Below are 27623 nucleotides of genomic sequence, written 5' to 3' on the forward strand. Positions count from 1 at the left end.
AGGAATGAAAACAAGGAAGAAAACAATAGCAAACATTAAAAATATTAATGATCATTGTTTCTGCTTAGTGACATTACAGTGAACTTTATTTTTCCTGAGTACATTTTGGAAGTGTTTTGGTTTTACTTCTGGAATGTTAACTCTTATTCTCTTTTGAACATACTAAGTTAAAATAAGATGAAGAAATAAAAATGACAAAACTCTAAAATTTCGTTACAGACTTTCATACTTGCTAAGCACTAGATGCTCAATATGCTCCTCAAGGAAGAGTCATATTTTTAATCACAATATTTTTATTCTTTTCTGAACTATAAATTAATATTAAGACAGTTTTTCTTTGAAAAGTATAAAAATAATCTTTAAAAAATATCTCATCAGGATAAGTATTTAGGTGGAAGGTCAAAAAGAATTTTCTTTGGAGTTTAATGGAAGCCTCGTGCATTGTGGGGAATATTGGAGAAAGAATAGTGGAGAAAGAAGGTTTGAACAGAAGTAGAGAATTGTTTCATGGTCATGCAAGCATATGAGTAGCCCCAGAAAGCATTATTATACAATACTAGAAGGAATTATTTGAAATGTAGTCTCACAGTCTTGAGTTTTGAGGAAAGGTGATCACTTAAGACCACAGATTTATAAATTTTCTCTTAATGAAACCTGGTTACTATTTCTTAAACGTTTGCTTAATTTATCTGAAAGGTTAACTTTGGAGAGCAATTTTATAAAAATGTTTCACTGTTGTTAGTTGTTTATTTTCACAGGGCCTCTAGCCCAGGCTGGCATCCAATTCCCTATATAGTTGAGTATTATCTTTGACTTGTTATCCCTCTGCCTCCAGTTGCCAAGTGCTGGGATTACAGGCTCAAACCACCATACCTGGTTTTTCTGGTGCTGGGATCAAACCCAGGGCTCTGTATGTGGTAGGCAAGCACTCTACAAACAGAGTTTCTTCTAAGCCCAGTAAATCTTCTTGACATCAGGATGAACAGATAATTTTTCTCTGAAACGTAAATATCAGCACAGTAGCATATTAGTTACATCTATGTCACTGAGAATCAAAATGTTACAAAAGCAGTTTAAAGGAAGAAAGATCTATTTTAGGTTACAGTTTGGAAGTGTGCAATCACAAGTGGGGAAGTCATGATGAAGTTTATAAGCACCTAGAGTGCACACCAGGAAGAGAGAACCTGCAACCCTGAGAGGGACTCACTTTCTTAGAGGTTCTGTAACCTCCTCAAACAGTACCACTAGCTGGGACCGAGTATTAAAACACACCAAGTATCAAAAGCCAAACTCTACATCAGCAATAGTATTTGTGACTATGCAAAAGGAATGTCTTAATTTCATTTCCTGTGTCTGTGGTAAATGTACACTAACAAGAATCTAACTTAATGGTGAAAGAGTTTGTTTTGGTTCATGGTTCTCAATACGAATTCATCCTAGCAATAAGATGAGAGTGGCAGGAACTTAGAGAGCTGGTCCGATGGCATCTACAATCAGGGCCAGAGAGCATGGATGCTAGTGTTCAGCTCACTTGCTCTACTTCACACTTTAGAATCCCCTGCCTAGGGAATGGTGCTACCTACAGTGAGTATGCAACCCTCCAGACAAATATAATCTAGACTATTCTTTATTAAGACTTCCTTCTCTAGTGATTCTACATGATGTCAAGTTGATAGTAAAAAGTAAACCATCACAAGAAACTAGCCAGAAATTCCCAGGGCAATATATGACATACATTGTCATAATGCATTAAAACAAGTCAAACCGTGACCTATCTTTTTAAATAATACTCACAATGGTCCCTGAATAAAGACCAAACAATTTTTCAGAAGGTAATATCTTTATAGACTTATTCTTTCCATCACGACAATGAACCTTGTCCTGAGAACACTTTTGTACGGGCTTAAAACAGATTGAACTCTTAGCATTTAATTGTACTGCCAATACCTTCATGAAGCATCATTCAGGTGGCTAACCTGACCAACAAACAACTCTGTTTATGATTATGGCATGGAGGTCTGAAATTTAACTGCCCAGAGGGGCTCTTTCTAGATTCTCAAACCACAGAACCCATGAGGTAAACTAAGTGCATGCTTTAAACCACTAGTCTGAAGTGCTACATTACAAAACAGTGCATTTATACAACAGCTTCTTTCCCTATTTTAAAATATTCTACACCATTTGTGCTGCTTCTGAAAGATGAAATTTGCCAAAGACACAGACATATCTTTGGTAATGCAATTACAGAACATAACTTCTTCAGATAGCAGTTGTATGTTGTTACCGGCTGCTTCTCTAAGGAAAAGAAGAGAGGAGAATGGAAAAGCAGCAGATACTGCCTGATTATGCTCAGTCACGTGGCCATTAAGCACATTCCCTCTTTATTTCCTCTCAACAACAACTTGAGATGATCAAATGTCTGCCATTAAGTAATTGAAGCGCGAAGGAAAATTTCGCATGAACTAGACCTACCTCCTTGTTAGCAGGAGGCTCCTCTTCCTGGATGATCTGCCATTGGCCCAACATCCAAGGAGTCCAACTGAGGAGCAACAGAAGGGATTCTCAGCCCACTAATCCCGGGATCCTCTATGAGAGAAACCCCTGGTGGTCTCCATAGTCTTTTCAGGAAAACTTTAATAGCCAAATACATTAGCAAAGCTCCATGCAGCTGAAACCTCGTTAATCTTCTCCAATACACCCCAGTATATCTGCCACTTTACCATGGTGCATTAATATAAGTAAAACTAAAACACACTTACCAAGACATTGCTGCAACCAGAGCAAGGGGTGAAGAATATGGGTACATTCTAGTGACTGATTTTCAGAACTGATTTATTAATGTGGGCCTTTTCTCTCAGATTCCTGACTTTCAACTTGACATTTACTCAAACTAAAATCGAGCACACACTTGGAGAGTTTTCAAAAAAATGGTGCTGTCCTCACCTAACTCAGTGTTATCAGTATACTGATACCTTTCCATTCCTGCTCTCCCCAACTCTACCTGTGTCTATCATTTCTATTGGAATAAAGAAATTTCTCATCATTAAGTGAACATCAATCCTAGTAAAGTTTTCTATGAGTGAAAAAGACAAAGGCTTGTTTCTTCCATCACTGTGGTTCCCTTTGAGAGCAGCTAACATTTTTAAATGATGCAGCCTGTTGTCATTTATAGATCTTTGGGGATTGAAAATAGAGGTTACTCTGGGGTTTGGAATGATCATAGAAGTGTGTCCTGATTACATCTGGATAAAAAACAGCAATCAATAATCTTGGAAATTTAAAGGTAGCTCAAGTATTCCCAAGGTATTTAATTGGTTTCTATGGTGACAGTAATAAAAATGCCCACTGAACTTGTACATTTTCCTTTAAAATATTGTGCTTAGATTTTGTAAACTAGATAATACAATCTTAAGCATTAATCAATATTAAATATTTCCTGGTAGTTTTATACAATAATACCCATGTCTTCAGCAAAACGAGACTGTATTCTTCATATGTAAATTACACAAAGGACACATCTTGTAGGAAACCAGTTATACCACAATGATTCTTACCAGCTTTAGCATCTGCTTCTTTAAGAGCTAGATTGTATCGACGTAAATGAATGCAGACAGATTATAAAAATATACACAGCTTTAATGAGGAAATAGACTTACAGGACCACAGGTTCCCGCGGAGAACAGGAAAGCAGAGAAAAGGGCTGCTGGGATCACGCCTGGCAGATTTATCAGTAAACATTAGCCCGAGGCAAACACTAGATTCTTTTGTCACCTATGCTATCATTTGATCAAAGCTTTCTATGTCTGTTTATGTTGTTTCTTATCCATTTTCATGAGAAAACATAAAATCATTCATGAGAAGAAAAATGCTTAAAAGAAGAAAGGGGGCCATGGCCTTTGTGGGAATCCTGACATAACTGAAGATTGGGTATTGAACTTTATAGTGAGGATCCCATTTCCTTTCTTTAGGAATGTCTTGTTTTTGAGGTAATACCATGTAATTGTTAACATCTTGTTTCTGAGTGTCCTATAACCTTGGACCCACTTTCTTCTTGTCCGCTCTGTGTCTCATTAGATAATATTATTTCCCCATATCCTAACCTCTGTGTTTCTTCCTCCTTCCTGCTCTCTTTTCTAGAAGTTTACTTTTCTTTCCTTCTTTTTTCTTTCCCTCCCTCCTTTCCTCCCTCCCTCCTTCCCTCTCTCCCTTCCTTCCTTCCTTCCTTCCTTCCTTCCTTCCTTCCTTCCTTCCTTCCTTCCTTCCTTCCTTCCTTCCTCTCTTCCATTCTTTCATCAGAAATACACTTGTAACTTTGCCACTCGTTATGAGGTGGCTCTGTGGATGCTCACACAAATAAGAGCAGTGTATACTGTAGATGGCATTACTGCTGACTATTTGTGTGACAGTGAGTGCGATACTTTTTTGCTCTGAGCCCCATCTCCTTACCTGTCAAATGGAGGTATCAAGGTCTATCCGAGGTAGTATTAGTTTTAGTACAATTGACTGGAATACTTGTTTTCTGTCTTAGCATGATGCCCCATGCAAAGTTCATGCTCAGTAAATATCAACCTACTTATTGTCACTCTCCTTGTAGAGGCAATAGAGGGCCCAAAATATTCAGAGCACCACAGATACACCTGACAGAGAAAAATTTCAAATCTAGGTCTCTGGACCCAAGTCTTCTGACATTAACTGTTACTCTAGTATATACAACAGGGTTCCCAGTTTTTCAGAATATTAATATTCTTTCCTAAAAGCATCCTTTTTCTCTCTTAGTAAGTAGGGCATACCTCCATGGAGATTTGTTACAGAATCAGATGTAGTACTAGCTCTTCTTCACAACAAACCAATGCTGCACGCATGGTCAGCCCTACTCATTTCCCTGCCTGTATATGTCCAGGCATCCCCTTAGTAGAGGGCCAGCATAGTCCTCAGCAGTGGGAGCAGAGACTCATGGGGACATGCTCTTCTAGGATGAGGATGCTGTAAGTGTAAGGGAGAGGACTGCTTAACAGTTATCTCACAGGACCCAACTTTGGGTGTCGTATATCATTCTCTTCTTGAATTGTCTTCCCAGGAGTGTAACCCAAATCCTTTCATTTATGGTGAACTTATATATCTCTTGTGTATGCTAGAAGTTTCACTATTGAGCATTTCCAGAAAGAATTCTCATTATTGTTACGTGTGATGATAATTGGAAGGCTTTTCCCATGAACAATAAAGACATGAGAAGGACTATGTGTGCTGCTTAAAATTCCTTTTTCCTAAAAATTTCAAATTTCATTTTTAAAAAAAGAAAAATGATAAAATGAACTCGCAGAATTATCTTGGGAATATAATGGCAAAGTTTCCTGGCAGTTTCTCAGGTCACAAGTGGGTGGCCTATTACAAAAATGATGTCTTCATCTCTTAGCATTAAATTGCACTGTTTTGTTGTAACAAACAAAGATGGTGCATTATGCAAGCTTCACTGGGCTGAGAGAATCAAATATAGGACGAGTGGCTGTATTTCTGCTGTGTGACCACAGACTCTCTTCTATCAAAGCATCTGTGGTTGAGATTTTCTTCATGTAATCACCTCCTTCCCCTTCCTTCACTATTATTTCAGCTTCAGTGACTTTTCTTTCCTTGGTCCTTCTGGGATCTGGCGTAACGTTCACTAATACTGTCCTACAAAGAGCTGTCAATTGATGAACACTTATTGTCCTCACCCTCAGCTAGAGAGGAGGATGGTGCTTATCCCACACTGGGAATAGGCAGTTTTTCCACCCACATTGGTCAGCAAATTACTTCCTTGCTCTGATTACATTTTGCTTAATTCGTTTTTAATTTCCAGGCCAGAGGCTTGCAACTGAATTCTTGTTTCATTTGTAGAGAAAAATATTTGTGTTTGAACAAAGCAGAGTGTCTATTGATCATTTTTCCCACTTTGTCATTTTCAGGGTCATTATGAAATTCATTTGTTATACACCTGTGATGTGGCTATTTGGAGCTGAGCTAAGACTTGAGAGAAGCAAGAATGATATTCCCCAGAAGCAACTGTATTCCCACTGCTTGAGTCCAGCCTATAAATGACAAACAGCAGACAAAGGAACAAACAATTCATGCATAACACATTAACTGAACGCTGTCTACATTAAGATCAAGGCAATGATGGAAAAATATATACCCTGAAGTAGCGATATTCCCCTTCTTAGCCCAGCTTTATCTAAGCTGGTAAATGGTCAAATTACAAAGCAACATACTTAGGAGAAGATTGTAAAACTGCCGCGCACAGTGCCCCCGTGTCTGTGCTCTGTGCGCTGGCACCCAGTTTGCGAGATTTGGGCAAGAGGGCTGGAGGTTAAAATACACAGACACACAGACAGAGAGACAACGACACGGGCCATCCTTGAATTCCCCAAGAATGCCCCCTTTATTGTGTTCAGGGGCAGATTATATAGAGATAGCCATGCCCCAGCCAAACCCACCAGAAACCACTCTCCTGCCATCAGGAACTCCTGAAGGTCTCGTGCTCAGAGCAGCTGTAGACACTCAGATCAGGAGATTACAAGAAATTCAGGATCTGGGGTCTCACTGCTCCCAACATAAAACTAAATAATAGTAACGTTTCCATGGCAACTGAGACCACCGTAGATGCCTGGAAGGATCATAAAGTTGTCTGCCAAGTTTTGAAAATTGTGTCATGGAGCCATATGGTGACTCTAGAACAAATCAAAGAGTGAAGAAGCATTTAAATTTATGACAGTTCTTGTAATTGTGTGCATATGCTTTTGGACAAGCACATGCCAGGGCACACATATGGTATTCAGAGAACATCAATTGTCTTCTTCCACTAAGGGATCTCATTCATGTAGTCAGGCTTAATGGCAAGCACCTTCACCCGATGAGCAATCTTGCCGGGCCACATTCAATTTTTGACTACCCTAGGCTGTCAGAAAGAATACTACCAAAGGAAGAGGGAAGTGATGTATTTGAAATCTATAAATTGTATTTCATGTCCATTTGTCACCTCTAGGAAAAGCAAAGTTTCTTACTCCTGAAGTAGATGATGAATGATTGCTTATAGCTGGATTGCAGGAGCCGGCTTTGCAGTTATTGACTTCTTATGGAAAATAATTCATCCAAGATGCAATCAGTACCATGTCTGCACACCCAGTAAGGCCTAGGTAAACGGGTGCTAATCACCCCGAGTCCATCTGAACATAGAATAATTACTCCCGTTCAGAGCAACCTCTTCCTGTTGTCTATCCTGCTGCTATCCAAGCAGAGCGGCAGAGACTGTGAGAGACCTGAAATCCAGATGCTGCAGGAACCCCTGGGTTTTTTCAGTGGAAGGCACATATTAAACGATTTATTTATTCATTTGTAAATTCATCAGTGTGCTCACAGAAGTATATGGACCTGCTACGTAATAAGGTTTTTCTCAGGTATAGTCCCTTCCCCAGAGAGCTGCTTGCTGAGAATGTGAAAAAGATAGGATTCATGAGTTTTGAAACGTCCTTCTGAAAGCCTGTTTACCTCATTAGCCAGAATGGAGATTAAACATGCCTCTCCTTTGAAGACACATGAGCCAGAAGAAGGTAGAGAGCCATCTTGACCTAGTTGAAAACAAGAATCATGTAACGTGTAAAGAAATGCAGTCTAAGGGAAAGATAGCTCAGTGGAAAGATTGCTTGCTGCATGGGCATAAGGATATGAGTTCAGATTCCTGGCCCTTGTCTTAAAAGCTGGAGTCAGCAATGTGTACCTGTAGTGACAGCATGGGACAGTAATGGTATGAGCATCCCAGGAGTTTGCAGCCCAGCCAGCCTGACCTAATTGACAACTCCAGGATCCATGTAAACACTGCCTCAGAAAATAAAGTAGAGAACAACAGACACACCTATCGTTGTCCTGTGGCCTCTACACACACACACACATAGACACACACACAAACACCACACAAATAAATAAATCTAAATAGTTAATTAAACAGATAACAGATAAATAATTAGAGAAATATATAAAAATGAGAAATGCAATCTGATATTTTGGAAAACAGCTCATTGGTTTGAATGTAACCATTTTGAAAATACTGATTTATGGAACAATTTCTTGAGAAGACATAACTTATTTTGGACCAGCAACACTACCTATGTCTGAAGACTGAATTATATTCATTATGCATTTTTCCATATATGTTAAACCTTTTCTATATAGATCTTGATTACTAAATTACTTATTAATTTATTTACTTTTTGTAATTGGAGAAAAAAGGAAGACAAAGCTCAGTTCATTTGAGGCAAAATCATGAGAGAATTTAAGGCTGAAATAACAAGGTTTCCTTAATCATCTAGCAACTCATTAAGGATGCATGACATTCCAATCAGTGCACTAAGTACACCCTAATTATTTGAAGGTTGTGATTAAAGTATTAAAATATGTTGTACTGTCTTTGTAGGTCTAAATTTTGCACTTACCTGTATGTTTGCAACCCTTGGCAAAATTGCATAGGTTGTAATTTTAAATAGAAATATGAATACAAGTCAACTTTATGATGTAGTTAGTGTATAGGTATGGATCAAGAAATTCAAGTTATAAATTTGTGTGTGTGTGTTTGTGTGTGTGTATATATATATATATATATATATATATAGAGAGAGAGAGAGAGAGAGAGAGAGATCGCATTAGGATGATAAAAACAAAAGTCAGATCCGCACTAACATGGTTTTTGAGAGATGTGGGCAGAAAGTGGCTTTTGTGGTCCAGACTTGCTAGTTTTACAGGGGATCACTGACCCCCCGGACAGTTTCAACATGCAAATTCCGAAGTATAAGGTTTCAGGGAAATATTGAACAGAGAAGATGGGTTTTGGAGGGGCAAAAAAATAAGAGCCCCAATCCCTCATAGATTTATCTATATGGTAACAAATATTCATAAATTAAAAATTATTTACAATAGTTCAGGCTCTTACTAATGTTACAGGGGGATACGACATAGTTTCATATAGCCTGGTGAATTTAGAGAATGTATACATATTAATCTAGTTTTGGTAAACAATAAATAAAAATCACTTTCATTTGGGGATATTTTGTAGTCTTAATTTGAGTTGTATGTTTCTTTTAAATTTCCCCATTAGGGGAAGCAGGTTGTGGAATGGTAAGACAGAGCATATTCTTGTTAATTGGAAACTGGGCGACAACAGAGTGAGGGGAACATCACCTGGCTTACACAGCGATGACTGTAAAGCCAGGCCTCTTCATAGTGTCATGAAAATAACGCTTGGCAGTAGGACAAGAGGTTGTTACACTTCACTGTTCATTGTGGTTAGGTACACAAGGCAGTATGAACATTTGATGGCATATTTGTGTTTTGAAATACGACAGCCTTCTTTTAATGTCCCAATAAATATGAAATCCTCTGGAAATATTTCTGTCCAGTTAGGAGCCATCTAAGCGCCCTCGTTTATAGTGTGCAATAGATTTTAATGAAGCCATGTGAGTTCGTTCCTAGCAAATTACCTGATGGCCCCACATCAGTCATCAATGGAGGAAGTTGTCTGGTGAACATGAGGGAGACAAACTCATAACTTCTGTCAGAATTTAGGGACAGTAGACAGTGTTTCATGCTGTGTAACGGAGAGCCGACTCTGATTTTGCATGTTTCTCACCTTTCTCCTTTGTCAATAACCAAAGGACTCCTCTCAAAACTTTTGTCTTCTCCAAGAAGAAGAATGTTAAAGAACCTTGTTCATCCTGAATAGAGCAACAGAATCCAGCCATGGGTCTGTTATGCACAACTTGTACCATGTGTGGTGGCATCGTATCACTTTCAAAGGTGACAGGAACCGTGACATGAACTATTACTAGGTTTCAAAATGAATGCCTTCCAATTGAGGAATTTGTATTTGCCTAGCATTCTGGCCCTTTATATCATGACACAATATATCTTCCCCCTTCTCTTTGTCTTTTAATTCCTCCATCCTTTTCCCCTTCTTCTTTTGTTCTCTTCTCCCATCCTCCCTTCCTCCCTCGGCTGCTGATAAATCCAGACTGCAGTGATCCTCCATCACATACCCATACATTGAGCACATCTCTCATACTGAACCAGGCTTAGAGAATACGAATCAATAAGTTGACAGGGAAGAAGTCAATGGGTAGAGTTAAGGCAGGCTGTCTACAAATGTTAGGTGTGCACTTTGATGGAGCCAAGGAGACCTATAGAGAGTTGGAAATGAGGTACTTCATCACATATTCCTAGAGGCAGAAAATGAGAGAAAACAAGCAGTTCTCAAGGCAGCTCATTTATCTTGCTTCTATTGCGGTTATTCAGAATGCTCTGACCAAGGGTAGGCATCCTAACGAGAGCGCAAAACAAGCACCTGAAGCTATGAGCTTACACAGATTTATAGCCCGTGGGTAAAAGATGGAGAAGTAGTCCTGCTATGCTTTCTGTGGAGCTCACATTCATATCTTTGCAAACTTTTAGAAGTGTATTTCCAAGTCTACAAGATTGCTTTTAAAACCTTCCTTCCTTCCTTTCTTCTTTTCTCCCTCCCCTTCCCTCCTTCATTCCCTTCCTCCCTTTCTTCCTCATACCTTCCTTTTCATCCATTAATTCATTTATTCATTCATTCATTTGATATATCTGTTGAGTGTATAATATATGGTGAATTTAGTCTAACTGCTAGGAATACACCTGTGAGCAAAAGATATACCCTGACTCTTGTAAAGCTTACATTGCAGTAAAATATATAAAGAAAGAAGCAAAATAAATGAATAAATAATACAGTAATCTAGAAAGTAAAAAATGGCAGTGGAATTAAATAATATATGCATTAATATTCTTTTTTGAAGACATAATTCGTGGCTGTCAAGGAGACTGGCTCCCCGTGAAGGTGATTCTTCATTTGAAGTATGCTTTTAGAACCAGTGTGCAGGTATATCAGTCAGCTATTGCTGTGCAACAAGCAGCCATGCCCACACTCACTGGCTTACACTTTAGCCATTTGTTGATCATATATGAGCATGTAAGTTGACTGAGGACCGAATGGTTTAGGTGGATGCAAGTGTCAGGTTCTATTGTGCTTGTTCCATTTGGCTCTCATCCTCCTGAACAAGAGGTCCGCCTGAGGCATGTTCTCATCATGTATTAATTCTTTGCCAGAATCAGAGTCCACTAATATCTTATTAAACAAAGGAAGTCACTTTTTGTCAGCCAAAATTCTGAGGTGGAAATACTGCCTACCAGGGAACTCTGACTAAAGTATGGATTTACAAATGATGGCAACCTGAGGCCAATAATTCACTCTAACATGGGAGGTGGGTTTAGTTGTACCCCAGCCCAAGGGGCTTGCATCTTGTGAAGGCAAAAGGAAAAGCATGCCAAGAACTTACAGTGTACAGAAAGATGCATTGCCTGTTACAGCTTCACAGCACTGGGGTTATTTCTGAAGCAATGATGGGGAGCTGATGCATATCCATAAAGAAAAGCATTTGGAGGGTGGGCTGATGGGGAACACATACCTGTGCATGCTCAATGAGTGGTCATATGTAAGGGGGATATATGGCAAACACATTTTGGGAAACACTTAGCTCAAGATCATGTGTAGAAGATAGATGTGTTTATTACAAACTGAAGTGGGTACTCTCAAGAGTGAGAGATGCAATGGCTAGAGACTGTTGTGCCAACCGGCGTGATTAAGCAGGCTCCATAACTCTTTTCTAAGCTCTATGGAATGTACAACTTCCTGAGAGGGCGTTTCTTGTCCAGGTGATTGATAGGACCATTTGATTAACTTTAAAGGGGGAGGGACAGTTGTCTTTGTTTTTATTAGAGAGCCTATGGGTAGACAAAATCTTACAGGTTTTTAAGGACTGTTTAGAATGCTGTGTCTCCATCCAGAGTCAGATATATGACTCAGGTTCCATTCATTTTTTTAAACTAATTAATTAATTTATTTTTTTAAAAAACCTATCTTTTAAGCCGGGCGATGGTGGCGCACGCCTTTAATCCCAGCACTCGGGAGGCAGAGGCAGGCGGATCTCTGTGAATTCGAGACCAGCCTGGTCTACAGAGCGAGTTCCAGGACAGGCTCCAAAGCCACTGAGAAACCCTGTCTCGAAAAACCAAAAAAAAAAAAAAAAAAAAAAAAAAACTATCTTTTCTAATTTTATATACCAGAAAAATTTCAAGAGCCCAGACTTTGAATGAAGGCTCACAGGCTCAAACTAAAATCAGAATGTACTGTGGGTGTGAAATGGGACATGAAGGCAGAAAAGAAAAGAATTGGGCCCATGCACATATGTCTTCCTTTCCTCCATAGAAAACAATCAGCCTGGTACTTTTATCTCCCCTAGACAGAGTGTGAATGAGCTACATCATGAGGAAGGGCTATAGCCAAGAGGCTTTGTTTGTCATAGCCAGAACCTGGAAACAACCTAAATGCCCCTTGATCAAAGAATGGATAAGAAAAATGTGGTACATTTATACATTGGAGTACTACACAGCAGAAAAAAATGACAGCTTGAATTTTACAGGTAAATAGATGGAGCTAGAAAACATTATTTTGAGTGAGGTAACCCAGACACAGAAAGACAATTATCACATGTGCTCACTCATAAGTGGTTTTTAAACATAAAGCAAAGAAAGCCTACAAACCACAATTCCAGATAATTTAGACAACAATGTGGACGCAAAGAGAGACTTACATAGATCTAATCTACATGGGAAGTAGAAAGTAGAAAAAGACAAGATCTGCTGAGTAAATTGGGAGCAAGGGGACCTTGGGGGAGGATTGAAGTGGGGAGGGGAGAGGCAGGGAGCGGAGCAGAGAAAAATGTAGAGCTCAATAAATATCAGTAAAAAATAAAGAAAAAAAAAACAAAAAAAAGGAAAGAAAAGAACCGGGGAGATGGCTCATCAGGTAAAGGTGCTTAATGCCGAGGCTGATAATCTGGGTTCGATGTTCAAATCCACATGATACAAAAGAACCAATACCTGAAAACTGTCCTTTGACCTCCCCCTGTGTTCCATAGCTCATGCATGGGTGCACATAAGTAAATTAGAAAAATACAATTTTCATTTAAAAAGGAAAAGAAAAATAGCTGCAAAAAGAGAAAGCAGCTTCTAAAAAGTCCTATAAAGGGGAAGAGAGTATGGTCTTCTGATTTTATCTCCTTTTCCTGACCAGTTGTTTCTCTGTGTTCATCAAATAATACAAACGCTGTTGAAGCATTGTCTGAGGTAGGAGAATCAACACTGCGGAGTGCAGGTCCTTGTGCCTGAGCCTCTCTTCTTCCTTGTGTATCTTGTGTCAGTGTGGTATGGCGCCCAGTTCAGTGTCATGCATTGTAATTTGCAAGCTTCACTTTCTGTTGCTTTCCCGCAGATTATGTTACTCACGGACCCGGAGATTGAGAGCAGTTTATTGATCAGCTCGGATGAAGGAGCAACCTATCAAAAGTACCGGCTGAACTTTTACATCCAGAGTTTGCTCTTCCATCCGAAGCAGGAAGACTGGATCCTGGCATACAGTCAAGACCAAAAGGTGAGCACACTTCCTATGCTTGCCACAGCGGTGCACACCTGTCGGGGAAAAGGCCACTGGTTACCCATCTGGAACTATCATCTCATTGATCATTTCTTTTTCCTTTTCTCTTCTGTGCAGTAGCCTGAACTCAGTGCATGAGAACATCTCAGGTTGCTTGCCACAACTATGCAAATATATGAAAAAATATACAAAAGCTAGAGTCACCTAGAAAGAAGGAACCTCACTTGAGGGATTGTTAAGATTATATTGTCCTGTATCTGTATCTGTAAGAGAGTGTCTTAATTGTTTATGGATATGGGTGTGCCAATTCCACCATGGACAGTCTCTTCTCTGAGAAAGGTGAGCCTGATCTCTATAAGATACTTAGCTGAGCATGAGCCAGTGAGTGAGCCAAAATGTAAGCCAGCAGGCATTTCTTCCTATAGATCTTACCTTGACTTCCTTCAAGGATGAATTGTGACCCGAAAATGTAAGCCAAATGCATCCATTCTTCCTGAAGTCATGTTTTTGACAGAAAGAAAACTGGAACACTGGTGTTTTCTTTGTATGGGCTGGTCTCAATATGTGGGGTTCTCCCTAAAGGCAAAGAGAGGTTGTAAGCAATTTCCCAAGGTCTCTAGTGATGTGGGAATTTTGAAGCAAGCAAACTAGCATCACAGAACTGGAGTTTTATTCATACTGCCCTACCGCCAAATAAAACTCACATTAAGCCTAAAAAAAGGAAACGTTTACCATTAGTCTTTTTTCTTCTTAATTAGCCTGGATACACTTTTACACAACGTTCAATTTTGTGCCTGGAGTTGAGCCGCCATGTGTTTGGTGTAATTAACATGTGAAGACTGAGCTGGGGTATCTGTCATTTAATCTACTGTTATTGTATTTTATTCAGCTCTAAGTTAATTTTACCCCATGATGCCTGAGGCATAGTGCAGCGAAGATTCACTTGGATAAGTGAAAATTAACACCTTTGCAGTTATGCTAGAAAAGATGCACTGAAATGTAACCCCTGAGGACCCAGTACTTTGTGCTTTCTATAATCACCGTGAACAAGTAGATAGCCCCAGAGGAATGAGGACACCTAGGCAGAGGTCCCAACTCAGCCACTTATAGTGAGCAGTATTTGCTGCTCTTTTGAAATAAAGCATTTTCTTAAATATGTTTGTATAGCTAGTTATGTTTTTTGCAGGTCCACTTTCCATGTGATGGAAAATAGTATTAAACTCTTCATCTTTTTTGGTTGAAGTGTTGACTTACAGAAAATGACATCAAGCTTTAATTCATATAGACTTAGAAGATTTATAGATATGACTTAATCTAACATTCTCTAAAAAGTCAGGGAACCTACTGATGCACAACCATAGTGGCTACAAAAATTATATGAACTTAATAACCGAAGTTCAGATGATAAAGGTTTAGTGACCTTTTGGCTTATAACCTCTAGAGGCCATAAGAAATTACTCCAATAGAGCAAAAATATGACAAACCTGTTGAAAAGGAGCACATTTTATCTTCTTAAATAGAGGAAGAAGAATATCACAAATAAATAATTTTATAAAGTTGGAAAAGTAGTATTTACAGAGTGGAATTTCCATCAAAAATAGAACGTTAGCAAAGCTCACTATAATACACTAGACTTGTGAAAGGTGATTCGAGTGTTCGTGGTTTGGTCTAATGGCAAATGTGGCTGTTTGTCTCCCTAGTTTAACGCCTTTGAAAAGTTGGGTCAGGGCTGATATATTCTGAGCCATGGATTCTAGGGTTAAACATAGAAATGTAACTTAAGATTATGTGAGGGTCTAGACCAAAGGTTTATGAGGATAGGCTTGATGAATCCTTTGCTTTCAGAGCTTAAAGAATCCTGATCAAACTTTATTCTATATAATGTGAGAAATTCAAAATCAGATGATTCAACAAATGGTATCATAGGAAAATTTCAGTTGATTTCATGTGTGGATGTTGTAGGAACAATAGAAAAAAAACCTTTGCATGAAACTTTGTGGAACTCTCACTTTTGATAGTGATGTTTTGAAGTGAACATGTGAACAGAAATAGTCTTCCTACTTTTGTCTCTGGTTTTGCAAGAGAAAATTAAGGATAAATCAGTTATGTGGTGGGACTAGACCATCTGCTGATGTGTGCAGAGAATTGGAAAGATGTCAGTGTCTCAGGACTTAACATCAAGGTGTGAGGAGCATGGCATTATCTGTACGGGAAGTGATCTGGCACCATCTGAAAACTCAATGGTACTCTTGGGAGTTAAGTGAAGAGGGCCTGTGGCCCACCAGGTGGGGTCAGCAATGCTGATATCAGAGTTCTGGCAATCATTTACAAACCATGGAATTTTTAGAACTTATAAGACGCAGCTCTGGGTACCAAGGAGATCTTCCTGTTGGCATTGGTTGGCCAGCATCTGTGAATGTTAGGAAAGAGGAACATTTGTTCTTGTGTATAAGTATTGTTCATCAGTTTTTCTCTGTGACAGCTGCTAGTGCTGCTGTTGCCAAGCTCTCAGCTAAGATCTTAGCCCCAGAGCAAGCTTTCCATCTGCTGGATGCAGTTACATGTCAAACTCAAGCAAATATAAAGGAACTGAGTCCTATAAAACACCGTGGTGAGGGGCTGGCACCCACACAGCTCGTTGAAGAGCTGCGTCCTTGCCCCTCCCTCTTCCTTTTACTTCCTATCTTCTTTGTACTTTGGGGCATACTTTTCTTCTAAATGTACGGAGATTTTGTTTTCTCGTTTCTATGACATTGATTGTTTTCTGTCCTTCAAGAAATAAGACTTTTAAGACCCTGAGAGGAGGATTTGGAGCTGTGGTCTGAAGAATGCCCAAGAGGTCTGAGATGCCTTTTTGTGCATCTTACTGAGCGCACAAACACCGTGTGGAGGCTTTTGATGTGAGCGTTAGGCGGCCCTCAAAGACTTCTGTTGACCATATTGTTATTTTCTTTCTGGAACACAATAAAGATTTACTGGCCACCAGTTCAATGGAAATTTCAAACAAATAGCTGCTATTTAACCTTGGAGCAATTTTTATGCCCAAATGTCCTCCTCAAAATTAAGAGGATTACACTGTTTTCATAGCTCAGGATATTTCTTTTTCTTAGATGATAAAATCTATTGAGGATATCAAGTATTTCAGTGGTTGTATAGTAGATGTTTTCAAAAATAAACTGATTGGAGGAAAAGAAAATTATGATTATAAATGAGATTTTATAAGGATTTTCCTGCTCTATTTCCTGTGTTCACAACATACAGAGGGGAATCCCACATCATGAGGGAACTAAATAAATAGGGGTCCAGTGACCCTGAATTCATATTTGGCTACTGATATTGACTTTGGTTTGACACAGGAGAATATTTAGGGCAAGAGGTAGGAGATATGCAGATTTAAGCATGGTCAAAGTGTGCACTGTTTGATCACTAACTCAGTTTTGATTCAGCAAGATAGTTGCAAAATGCCCTAATTATTGTTGTCGCAAGAGATCACTATGGCTCTCAGGATGTCACTTCTGATCTGTGTTGTAACCTCATCATAATGGATAATAAATGCCAGAGTGGAAGCTGCTTTCCCTCCTCATTCTGCTGTTCCCAGAATCCAAAGCGACTGCAGGTTTTAGGGTGGTGATTTACCTACACCTTCATCCTTGAAGGAACATAAGATAATTAGACAACCACTTCTTGAGGGATTAACATGCATGTGTGCAAAATTAACAGATTATCCACACTAGAAGAGAAACACAAAATGAAGGCAAAGATGTCAGCGTAATCTTGTTTTGGTTAGTCTATAGGACAAAGTGAAAAATTAATGTTTTGTTTTTAACTGTACCAAAATTATTCACTTATTTATATGTGTGTGTATGTATGTGTGTACCTGTGTATATGTGTTTGTGTACTGCTGTGTTTTTATTCATGTACATGCCATGGCAGGGATGTGGAAGTCAGAGGACAATTTGTGGGTTTTGCTTCTCTTCTTTCCCAAAATTGAACTTGGGTAATATGGTTTGGCAAGAAGCATTTACCTTTACCTGGTAAGCTACTCAGTACTTTATTTTATTTATTTTGACTGGTGCTTTTTAATAGCATAGGCTTCCAAGTACCTTTTCCAGATCTTCCCAGACCGCTGCTTCTAATGCTAATATGTTCTAGAAACACTGAAATAATTGTATCTACAGATAACGTTTCCCAGCTATCTCATCTTTTAGCCCAGACTGGTTGGCACATCCAGTTAATATGGTTGCCTGGATAATGCTCTACTGAATGGACGTGCATCATTCTATGCATCCCACAAATGATTGACAAGGAGAAAAGATGCAAATTGAAAATGTGAAGGAAGTAGTCTGAATTCTTAGAAAGAATTTATGTTGTAACAGGACAAGATTCCTCAATTTCTCAATGGTCTATGAGATGACATACCCTTGGGAAACCCCATGGTTTCTAAGACAGCATCAAATTTAGTCACCAGAGCCCTAACCCCTAGATAGCTTCCTGCACTAAATCACTGTAGACAACATGAAGAAGCCCATTGCATTTACTATAGGGACTTGAGAGTGCTGCTCTTTTCTGTTCCATTTGTTTATTTCTGCAGCTTAAGCAGAAAAGACATTTTGTCCACTTTTTTTGTGTGTGAGATGAGGACAGACAGGAGAATGGGCATACATTCCCTTATTTTAATGCCTGTTTCCCTCAACTTTCTTTCCTTAATACAGGAAGCCTCCCAAGGAAGCCTTGGCAGCAGGCTGAGGCTGCCAGATTACATCTTTATTTTAATTTGGCAATAAACTAGTGTACAAACTGTGCTATAAAACATAGCCTCCAACAGCATCTCTCAGTCTGTCTTAAACACCTCACTAAACATGATGTGTTGGGAAACATTCGAGACGAGAGAAAACAAAGAACAGATGTGACTGTAAGAAAAAAAGAGAAAGTGGAACAGGAGCAAAGCAGAGGAATGTGCACTACCTCAGCCAGGAGGAGCAAGCCTCTCTGTGAGGGCTTCTGTTGGAGGAGCCATTTGCTAAGGGGACAATGCCCCACTATAGTGCTGCAGAGTCAACATGAATGCTGCCAGGGCTAAATAGCTTCTGTGGAGACTCCTGCCTTCTTCACCTGCCTGGAAAGGCCTCCCTCCTCAGGCAATTGCAAACAAGGGCCTTCTGCCACTGACCTTCATTCAGTTCAAGCAGCTTCCTGGCTATCCCTTTGCTGTATACATCCAAAACCACCAAAGCCATGGACTGCCTTCCTATTTGGACAAGTAGCAAACTGAGGAGGACAGTGGCTGGGCAGTGTGCATGTTTGGAGCAGGTGGGAATTCACAAAGATGCAGGGAGCATGCAGCATGCAGCTTCAGCCTCTGTCTTGCTTCACGGGATGACAGGGCCAGTGTCCAGACCTCCTGGCTATTTGGGAGAAGTAATCAGGCTTCATTTGTCATTTTAAATATATATTTTTAAATGTACATGTGTTTATAACTTACTTAGAAAATTTTAAGATGAGTGTTATGGTGGATAAAGAAACCCTATCAACTTCCCTGAATTGGTCCCCAAGTCATTTTTTATTTTTTCTTCTTCCTTTTATTTTTCTCATTTTCTTTTATTTCTGTAAAATTTAATCAGAAGATGTTCATTTGTTTTATGGTTTTTAAACATTTGAGTTGAAAAGGGAATCACTTGGGAAGATGGGGCAATGGGAGAGTTGAGACAAGAGGGAGTTACACTGAAGCAGATCAGATCAAAGTCTTGTCTATGCATTTATGAAAATGTCAAAATGAAACTGATTATTTTGTACAATTAATACATGTTTATACAAGCTAAAATATTTGCATTCAAATGACTGATCTGTTCTGTACCTGAAAGACAACGCCTTTAAGGCAGTTTTGTAGTACATAATTTATTTTGTTCATAAGTTTATATTGTACCACGTTGGCCTTTATGAATGTTAAGTTTAATATATAAAATAATGCATTGCATAGCTGTATTGTCAGAACAAGGCGTTCTTGTACTTTGTTCTCAGTTATGTGCCTGCCCATTGCCTTTCCAGTATCCCCTCCCTCACTCTGCCTGATTCTCGATTTTACCCAGTCAGTCCTGTCTTCTGTTGCCCTTATGGAAAGGACCAGCCACTCCTTATATCTGATTTAGTTCCTTCCCTAAGCTGTGAAGCCAGCACATAGCAGCCTCAAGGTGGGACGTGACAAGAGGGTGAGCATCTTTTGTTTGTTTGTTTGTTTGTTTTACATACCAATCCCAGCTCTCCCTCTCCCCCTCCCTCCTCTCCTCCTGCCCCACCCAGCTTCTCCCCACCCCACCCTTCATCTGATCTTCAGAGAGGGTAAGGACTGCCCTGGAAATTCAAATAGGTCTGGCCCTTCTCACCAAGGCAGAACTAAGCCCTGCCCCCTCCTTCCTCCCTGTCCCCTCCCCATCCCACTCCACACCTAGGCTGAGCAAGGTATCTCTTCATAGAGAATTGGCTCCACAATGTCAATTTATGCATCAGGGTTAGATTCTGGTCCCACTGCCAGAGGCTCCACATACTGCCCAAGCCACACTATTGTCACCTGCATTCAGGGGGCCTAATTTAGTCCCGTGCAGCTTTTGCAGTTATCAGTCTAGATCAGTGAGCTCCCACGAGCTGGGGTCAGCTGATTTTGTGGGTATCCCCCATCATGGGTTAGACCCCTTTGTTCATATTATCCTTCGTCCCTTTATTTGATTGTACTCCAGAAGCTTGGCCCAGAGGTTAGCATGGCCTTATATCTTCTCTAGTACTTTCACTAAATGTAAGGTACCCCCTTTGTTCTGTATGGTGCTGTTGGATCTCCTAGCCACCTTCCCCTAGTGGAAGAGTCTGATGCTACTAAAGGATATTTCACCTGATACATCTAAGGGCATCTCTCTGCAGAGCCGAGAAAGAGCCTTCATTATTAGCGACTCCCTAGTTCTTGCTTGCCTTGTGATCTTTCCTGGTTTGAGTAAGCGACCTTGGAATAGTCAGTCTGAAATGAAATGTCTCCATCAGCATGCGCCCCCACCCCAAGAGCTCAGGAAACCCCACAGAAGACAGGGTGGAAAAGGCATAAGAGCCAGAAGGGAAGGGGGATACAAAGGAAAACAAAAGCCTCTACATCGACAAGCAGAAAGCTCATATGACCACAGAAACTGAATCAACATGCATAGGGACCACACAGGTCCACACCAGATCATCTGCATATTATATGGCTTCCAGTTTTCAGTGTTTTTATGGGATTCCAGAGTGTGAGACCCAGTGGGTCTCTGATTCTTATGTCTTCTTTTGGGCTCTCTTTCTTCTGTTGGTTTGCCTTGTCTAATATGATTGTGATAGGTTTTGTTTAATCTTATCATAACTTATGTTTTTTTTTCCTTAAATGAATGCATGAATTATGAAAACCTAGCCAAGGGAGAGGGAAAATCAGTTTCCTCCCATGGAGTGACATTGGGTATGTCAACCACTCCAGGACAGGCCTCATGGTCAAGAGTAATTGACCAAGATATAATTGGTCCACAATTTTTTTTGTGTGTATGCTTTTATTTGGTTACAGTTTGGTTGTTTTTTGTTTTCATTTTTCTTTTGGAGAGTGGTTTTGTTTTGTTTTCTTGGTTTTGTTGTTGTAGTGTAATTTTGTTTATTTTTTAAGATATAATAAAGTTGAATAGGTCAGGGGAAGAGGATCTGAAACAACTTAGGAGAAGAGAAGAACATGATCAAACTATATTTAAATTTAAAATTTGTTCTCTTGGGGCTGGAGAGATGGGGCTGGAGAGATGGCTCAATGGTTAAGAGCACTGGCTGCCTTTCCAGGGGACCCAGGTTCAAACACTCACAGTACCCACATAGCAGCTCACAACTGTCAGTAACTCAGTTTGGATCAGGAATCTAACACCGTCACAACAATTAGCTTAAAATTAAATAAATTATTTCAAAAATTTTGTTCTCTCCCTTTTCTGTCTCTCTCATACACATACTCACATAAATGCAGACATATATTTTGAAACCTAGATTCTACTGCTGAAGGACACCCTGAAGCATTTGTTTATCTGAGTATGGTTTGTTTCAGATAACATCATGATTTTCTTCTTTCATTTTAAAATGAATTATTTATTTATTTAGTCCTGGATGCAGTTTCCCCTCCCTCTCCTCCTCCCAGTCCATCCAGTCCACACCTCCCACTCTGTTCCCACACCCCAATTCAATCCTCCTCTGTTTCTGTTTAGGAAAGGGCAGTTTCCCCATGAATATCAACAAAACATGGCATATCAAGTTGCAGTAAGACTAAGTACCTCCATATACATTAAGCTTGGGCAAGACAACCCAGTAAAAGAAGTAGGGTCCCAAAAAGAGTGAGAGGTAACCCTTGTTCTCTCATTAGGAGGCCCAAAGAGGACCAAGCTACACAACTGCAACATATGTGTACAGTACCTAGGTCAGTCACATGCAGGCTCCCTGGTTATTGGTTCAGTCTCTGTGATTCCCTATGGGCCCATGTTAGTTGATTCTGTGAGTGAGTTTTCTTGTGCCCTTGAACCCTCTGACTTCTACAATCTTTCCTTCCTCTCTTTTGTCAGATTTCCAGAACTCTTCCTAATGTTTGACTGTGGGTCTGTGTCTGTTTCCATCAGTTTCTGGATCAAATTTCTCTGATGGCAATTGGTCTGGGCACCAACCCAGTCCCAAAAGGTGGCTAGTTCAGACTACATATCCACTACTGCTAGGAGTCTTAGCTGAGGTCATCCTTGTAGATTTTTAGAGATTACTTTGGGCCAGGTTTTTACCTGAGCCCAAAATGCTCCTCCCCCTTTCCCAGTAGTCTCCTTCAGTACTCTTGCCCCTGTTTTCCCCAACCTAATAACTCATGATCCCATCCCCACCTACGTTCAGTATACTCAGGAAATCTCTTCTATCTCCCCTTCCCAGGGAGATCTGGTTGTCCCCCCATGAACCCTTCTTGTTATCTAGTGTCTCTGGGTCTGTGGATTATAGCATAATTATCCTTTAGTTTACAGCTAACATACACTTTTATTTGTATCCATTTTCCTACAAATGTCATGATTTTGCATCACCTGTTTTGAAGCTATGACAGCCAGAAATCCACATAATAACGTGTAGGGAGCCCGCTTCATTCCTAGCCCCTTACTGGTGGTGAAGGATCACAGTTACGACCTAGGTGAAAATAGAGCTACAGATCTGTAACTGGAATGAGCCCCAGACAGGACCTACCACAGACGAACCTCTTTCCAGTGTATGAGGTGCGAACAGTACTTGGAGAGCGACTCTTCAGTCATTCAGTAAAAGCAACCATGCAGCTAGAATGACTAGAACCCAGATGAAGCAGGGCAAGATGCTTGGGAAATATTATTGATTAAAATGGCATCAAACCATTAAATATCAAACTATTGATATCCACAGTAATTCTACTTCTTTTTGTATAAGATAGGCAGCCTCTTAATGTCAAAATGGTGAGATAAAGATAGAAGACCCAGTGGGGCTCAAACTGAATAACAATTTTCCCATGATTTCTCTATAAGCACTAACAAAATTGGTATTTACCTAAGGCCAGTGCATTTGCTGGAGGTGCTGCTTTAAGTAAAAAGACACTTGCTTATTTCTGCACAGTAAGTTGAGTCTGCTATACCATGCTGATTTGGCAGGACTTCCATGTGCTTGAAATTTCCCAATGAGAGAGCTGATTCCTAATCTCATGCATATGTAAATAAGTTAAGTATCCAAGCTAAAAACTGGCAATTAGAGTGAAAACCAAGGAGCTCAGTAAATGTCAACCCTGATCCTTGTTTATAAAACAAATTCTCAAGCTGAAATGCCATCATATACAAACAGGGATGGCCTGTGTTCAATGAGGGTACCTTGTTAAGCAGGTTATATCATCATTGGCAACTGCTACCCAGAACAGTTTGATCTATCTGTTCCTGAGGATTTGAAAGAAATTGACCACAGGAAGAAAGATAAATGGAAATTTCAAAGCAGTTCATTGGTATTAATACTTGAATAGACAGCACCATTCTACTTAGTGACTTAGAGTGGATTCATGGAAATAAAAGAAATATGTGTGTAACTTTTAAGTCAGTTCTTTTCTATCCTATGTAATGCTTACTTGTCTTTAAGAACCTTGTTGCACAAATTCCATTTCTCTGTCTCTATCTGTTTGTCTGTCTCTTTCTCTCTCTGTGTGTGTATATGTTTAAATTACTTTTATATCTCTGTGCATAGCAAATATCTCCAAATCAAAATAGCTTATGGCCACACATTGACCTTTCTTTCCTTGGCAACCCTATTTTCCCATGTTTAATCCCCGGTCCTCAGAGTGTCAATTCCAAGGAAGGGGGCTTTGACAGATGTCAGCGACAGCCCAGGAATAACCAGTGACAGGTTTGATAAATCCTGCCACAGGGGAGATTGATGGAGCCTGCAGCATGTGTCATCATTTCCAGTCACTCTTCATCAAAACCTCCTGCCTGCTCGTCCTCGGTGCTCCAGCCCTCTATCTTTGCTGGTACTTGGATCCATTCACCATTAGCTCCCCATAAGTTGTTAAATGATGGTATCTACTTGTCAGACTCCATCAGTTCCTTCTCATTCTAATTTGTGAAATTGTTAACAACGGACCTCTTGATGGCGACCAAAGAACACAAATATTATTCTTAATTTTGCTGCTCTTTTTATTTTCCCACCATGACCCATTCTCCTGAAGCTCCCTCTTCCCCCAATATCCTCAATGTTTAGCAACATTAATCACCCTCCGGAGTCCACATTTAAGGACTTTATAAATTATTTTTTTCCTTCTTAAATAAGCTACCCTAGCACTCTGAACAAATATATAATACATAGTTTGTGGTGACCCAGAAAATATAGTCTATTTTTGGGAAACATCTGCTTAGGTAGGATTGTGAAGGGTTTTGGGGTGGCTGTTGAGGTTCTGTCACTGGAGATATGCAGTACCACCCAGATAAGGCTATGTTTCCCCAGTCCCAGTGATTCTTTGTGGATGGAATTTATGCACTATGGGCTTTAGTTTCCTCCTAGGTTGAGTTCAGAAACTTTTGGCACCATGGAAAACCATAGCGTCATTATTTACCTCTGAAACCTGTTTCTATAGATGGACTTCTTGCGCTCTTGTTAAATATGATAGGAAAAGGGAGCTTGTTATTTGCAACACCTCCAGTTTGGCATCAAGAATTTATTTTAAGCCCTTGAGGTGCCATCTCCTTCTTGCTGAAGAACAGCAAGAATTGGAGAGCCAAGAGGTGGATGAGTGCTTTGTCCCAAGGCCATTCCCAGGGAAGTTTTTGGATGAGGCAAAATAAATAGAACTGGCAGGCTTAGCTTTTAGCCTTCTCAAGAAGTGCAATTTACAGCCCCCCTGCCTCCACAACGTCAAGGGCACAGCACAAAAGAGAAGTAAGTAATCATGAGTCCCTGAAAGGAGCCCACTGCAGGAAGCATGCCACCAGCTTAAGCCCCTTGAAGAGCTGTATGGGAGAAGCCCAGGAAACTGTTGGCTGACTGTGAAAGTCGGTCTAAGAGGCTTCTGGAGAAAGGCATCTAAACACCATCAGCCAAAGTCTTAAATCAAGTTATCATAACTCTTGGCTTCCCTGTGATTGTCTCTGCACCACTATCTTCGGAAGTGGCCTCCTCCCCTCACTTTTCTAGTGGAAAAGTGAGTGTGCCCTTGTCTATTCTCTTAAAGGGAAGATAGCCTCATCTGATTTTGGAATACTGAAAGACATTCCAGGAGAGTGATAGCTGCAAACATTTGTGCCAGAAAGCTGAATTTCCCTCCTACCAAATGAGAGGAATCCCTCGATTTTGATTGAACCATTGTGTAAAAGGAGAAAGGACTTTAGAAAGCGGCTGCCCTTATCCTCTTCTCTGGCCACATTTTTGGGTATCTTAGGAAGTCATTGCAAAGCCAGTGCAGCTCATCCCTTCTCATGGGCACGCTCTTGTGTCCTCCTGCGTCAGTCTCCTCTATCACACTGGTCCATCATCCAACTCACAGCTCCTGGGGCTTGCAAGTGATGACTTCATTGACCCCTAAGAGTTGGCTAGAGATCACAAGAAAACTACCCCGTGGTCCTGCTGCCTTGCGTTTTATCATCACCATTCCCACAACAGACAAAAGCAGACATGAAAACAAGCCAATGTGAGAATTCTGCCCATTGTAAACCCTAGAAGAGAGTGTGGCAGGAAAGAAAAGTGTTGACAGCCCCAGAACAGGTGACAATAAACATTGAACATGGAGGAATGATGAGCTTTTGATCATTAGCTTGTATTTGCTAGAGCAAGGAAGTAATCTCAGCTACTGTACAGTGATTTTAGTAAAGAAAGGTTTTCTGCCTCGCATTCTTAGTTAATCAGACTCTCTCCCTTCTGCCGATGAGGCATTTCTGCTCTTTCTATTCTCCCCAGATTTTATTTCAAACAATGTTAGTAGAATAAAATCAAAGACTACATAAACATTATTTCTGAGCACAGGACAGAAGGTGAGTAGCTCCTAAAAGTAGCTCAAATGTTCTTCCTTTTTCTTCCAATTCCCCCCTCCCTCTCTTTCCTAGAAGCTTGGCATTGTTGGAGAAAGCAGCTGACGTTTTCTTGCATGTGACAAATAGTAATGACACTTCTCAGTTCTGTGTTCTGACACTCAAAGAAACCTTGGAGCTGGAGACAGGCTGGGAGCGAAATAAATCTTATTTAGGTGCTGCCAACACTGTGAATTTTATTAAGGTGCACTGCCTTCTTCTTCTTCAAGAAAAGCCATTGCACTTCGGTGGAGCCCGAGTCAGGGCTCTTCTCTTTGCTCAGGTCTTTGCTGTCAGACACAGCAGGTTTAATTAATATATTAACATGAATGGCTGAGAGTTGTTGTGTTTATCCTTTCTTGCTGTAACACCATGCTGGACAATTAACTTCCCAGGAAGAAAATGTTTGAAGAATATTCACAGTATACATACATATATATGGCAACCTTGTCTAGGCATAAACTTGCAAGGACCCACATATAAATCCTTAGGACTTCCAAATGTGTTGATAGTTAGAGATTTTTCTTTGAGGATACTGACCTTGAGCTGTATATCTATGGAACCAAAACATATTCCCCTATATGAATTACCATTGTTCAAGCACTGAAACCTGAGCTTTTTATTATGAATATTCATGATAAGGGGACATCACTATAAAACATCAGTACTTATACCTTGACTACTAAGTTCTAGGTACCTGTGAAACAGAAATGTGGGATAGGTGACATTTGAAAAGATTTTTGTCTCTTTAAGAAGTTGGAGAACATTCCCAGATATTTAAAAGTGATTTTATTTAGGTGGGAATTCCACTTTTCATTATTATAAAGCTACTGAAAGGTCAAGGAAAAATACTGAAACAGTTAAATACTGATATATTGTATCTCATAAAGCTAAGAAATGGGCTGGATCCAGCCTTCAAAGCCATGGCTTTAATTCTATCCATATTGTTTGGTAAATTAAAGACTCAGGTGGTCAGAAAAAGAGAGATATACAGTAACAAGAGATTCAAAGATAAAAAAAACTAATGGTTTACGTGTGTTAAAAATATATGCAGGCTAAAGGTTAAAGTTCTTAAAGTGAAAAAAAAGAGAGAGTAGTTGGGTGTGGTGGTACACACCTTTAATCCCAACACTTGGGAGACAGAGGTAGATTGACCTCTGTGACTTTAAGATGTAGTAGCACACACCTTTAATCCCAAAGCCTGGGAGGCAGAGACAGACAGAAGTCTGTGAGTTCAAGGTATTGTAGCACACACCTTTAATGCCAGCACAGGGAAGGCAGAGGAAAGGGGATTTCTGTTAGTTTATGGACAGCCTGGTCTACAGAGTGAGTTCCAGGATAAAGATACGTAGAAACCCTGTCTCAAAAAGCCAAAAATTAAAAATAAGAGAAATGAAGTTTAAAATAAAGCCACGTAAAGATAAAAAATACACAGAGAATCTTGATACTGTATGGTATTATGCTCTCTTTAAATTGTTTGAATGCTGAGGAAGAAGCAACAGCTGCCAAAAGATATTTGCTTATAA

At 39.9% G+C, this 27623-nt stretch overlaps 1 protein-coding gene across 6 annotated transcripts in view; it reads left to right on the plus strand.

Annotated features, from left to right (window-relative positions):
• The window catches only part of Sorcs1 (sortilin related VPS10 domain containing receptor 1), a 499209-nt gene that overhangs the window by 310898 nt on the left and 160688 nt on the right, over window positions 1-27623 (plus strand). For all 6 annotated transcript variants that reach the window (XR_009057571.1, XM_057777825.1, XM_057777826.1 and 3 more), the window contains exon 4: window positions 13373-13531. Coding sequence is in view for 5 of the 6 variants with exons in the window: in XM_057777825.1 (XP_057633808.1) it covers window positions 13373-13531 (159 nt within the window). In the remaining variant the exon portion in view is untranslated. The remainder of the gene's footprint in view (window positions 1-13372; window positions 13532-27623) is intronic.

The sequence above is a fragment of the Chionomys nivalis genome, chromosome 8, assembly GCF_950005125.1.
Source record: "Chionomys nivalis chromosome 8, mChiNiv1.1, whole genome shotgun sequence".
Classification (NCBI taxonomy): Eukaryota; Metazoa; Chordata; class Mammalia; order Rodentia; family Cricetidae; genus Chionomys; species Chionomys nivalis.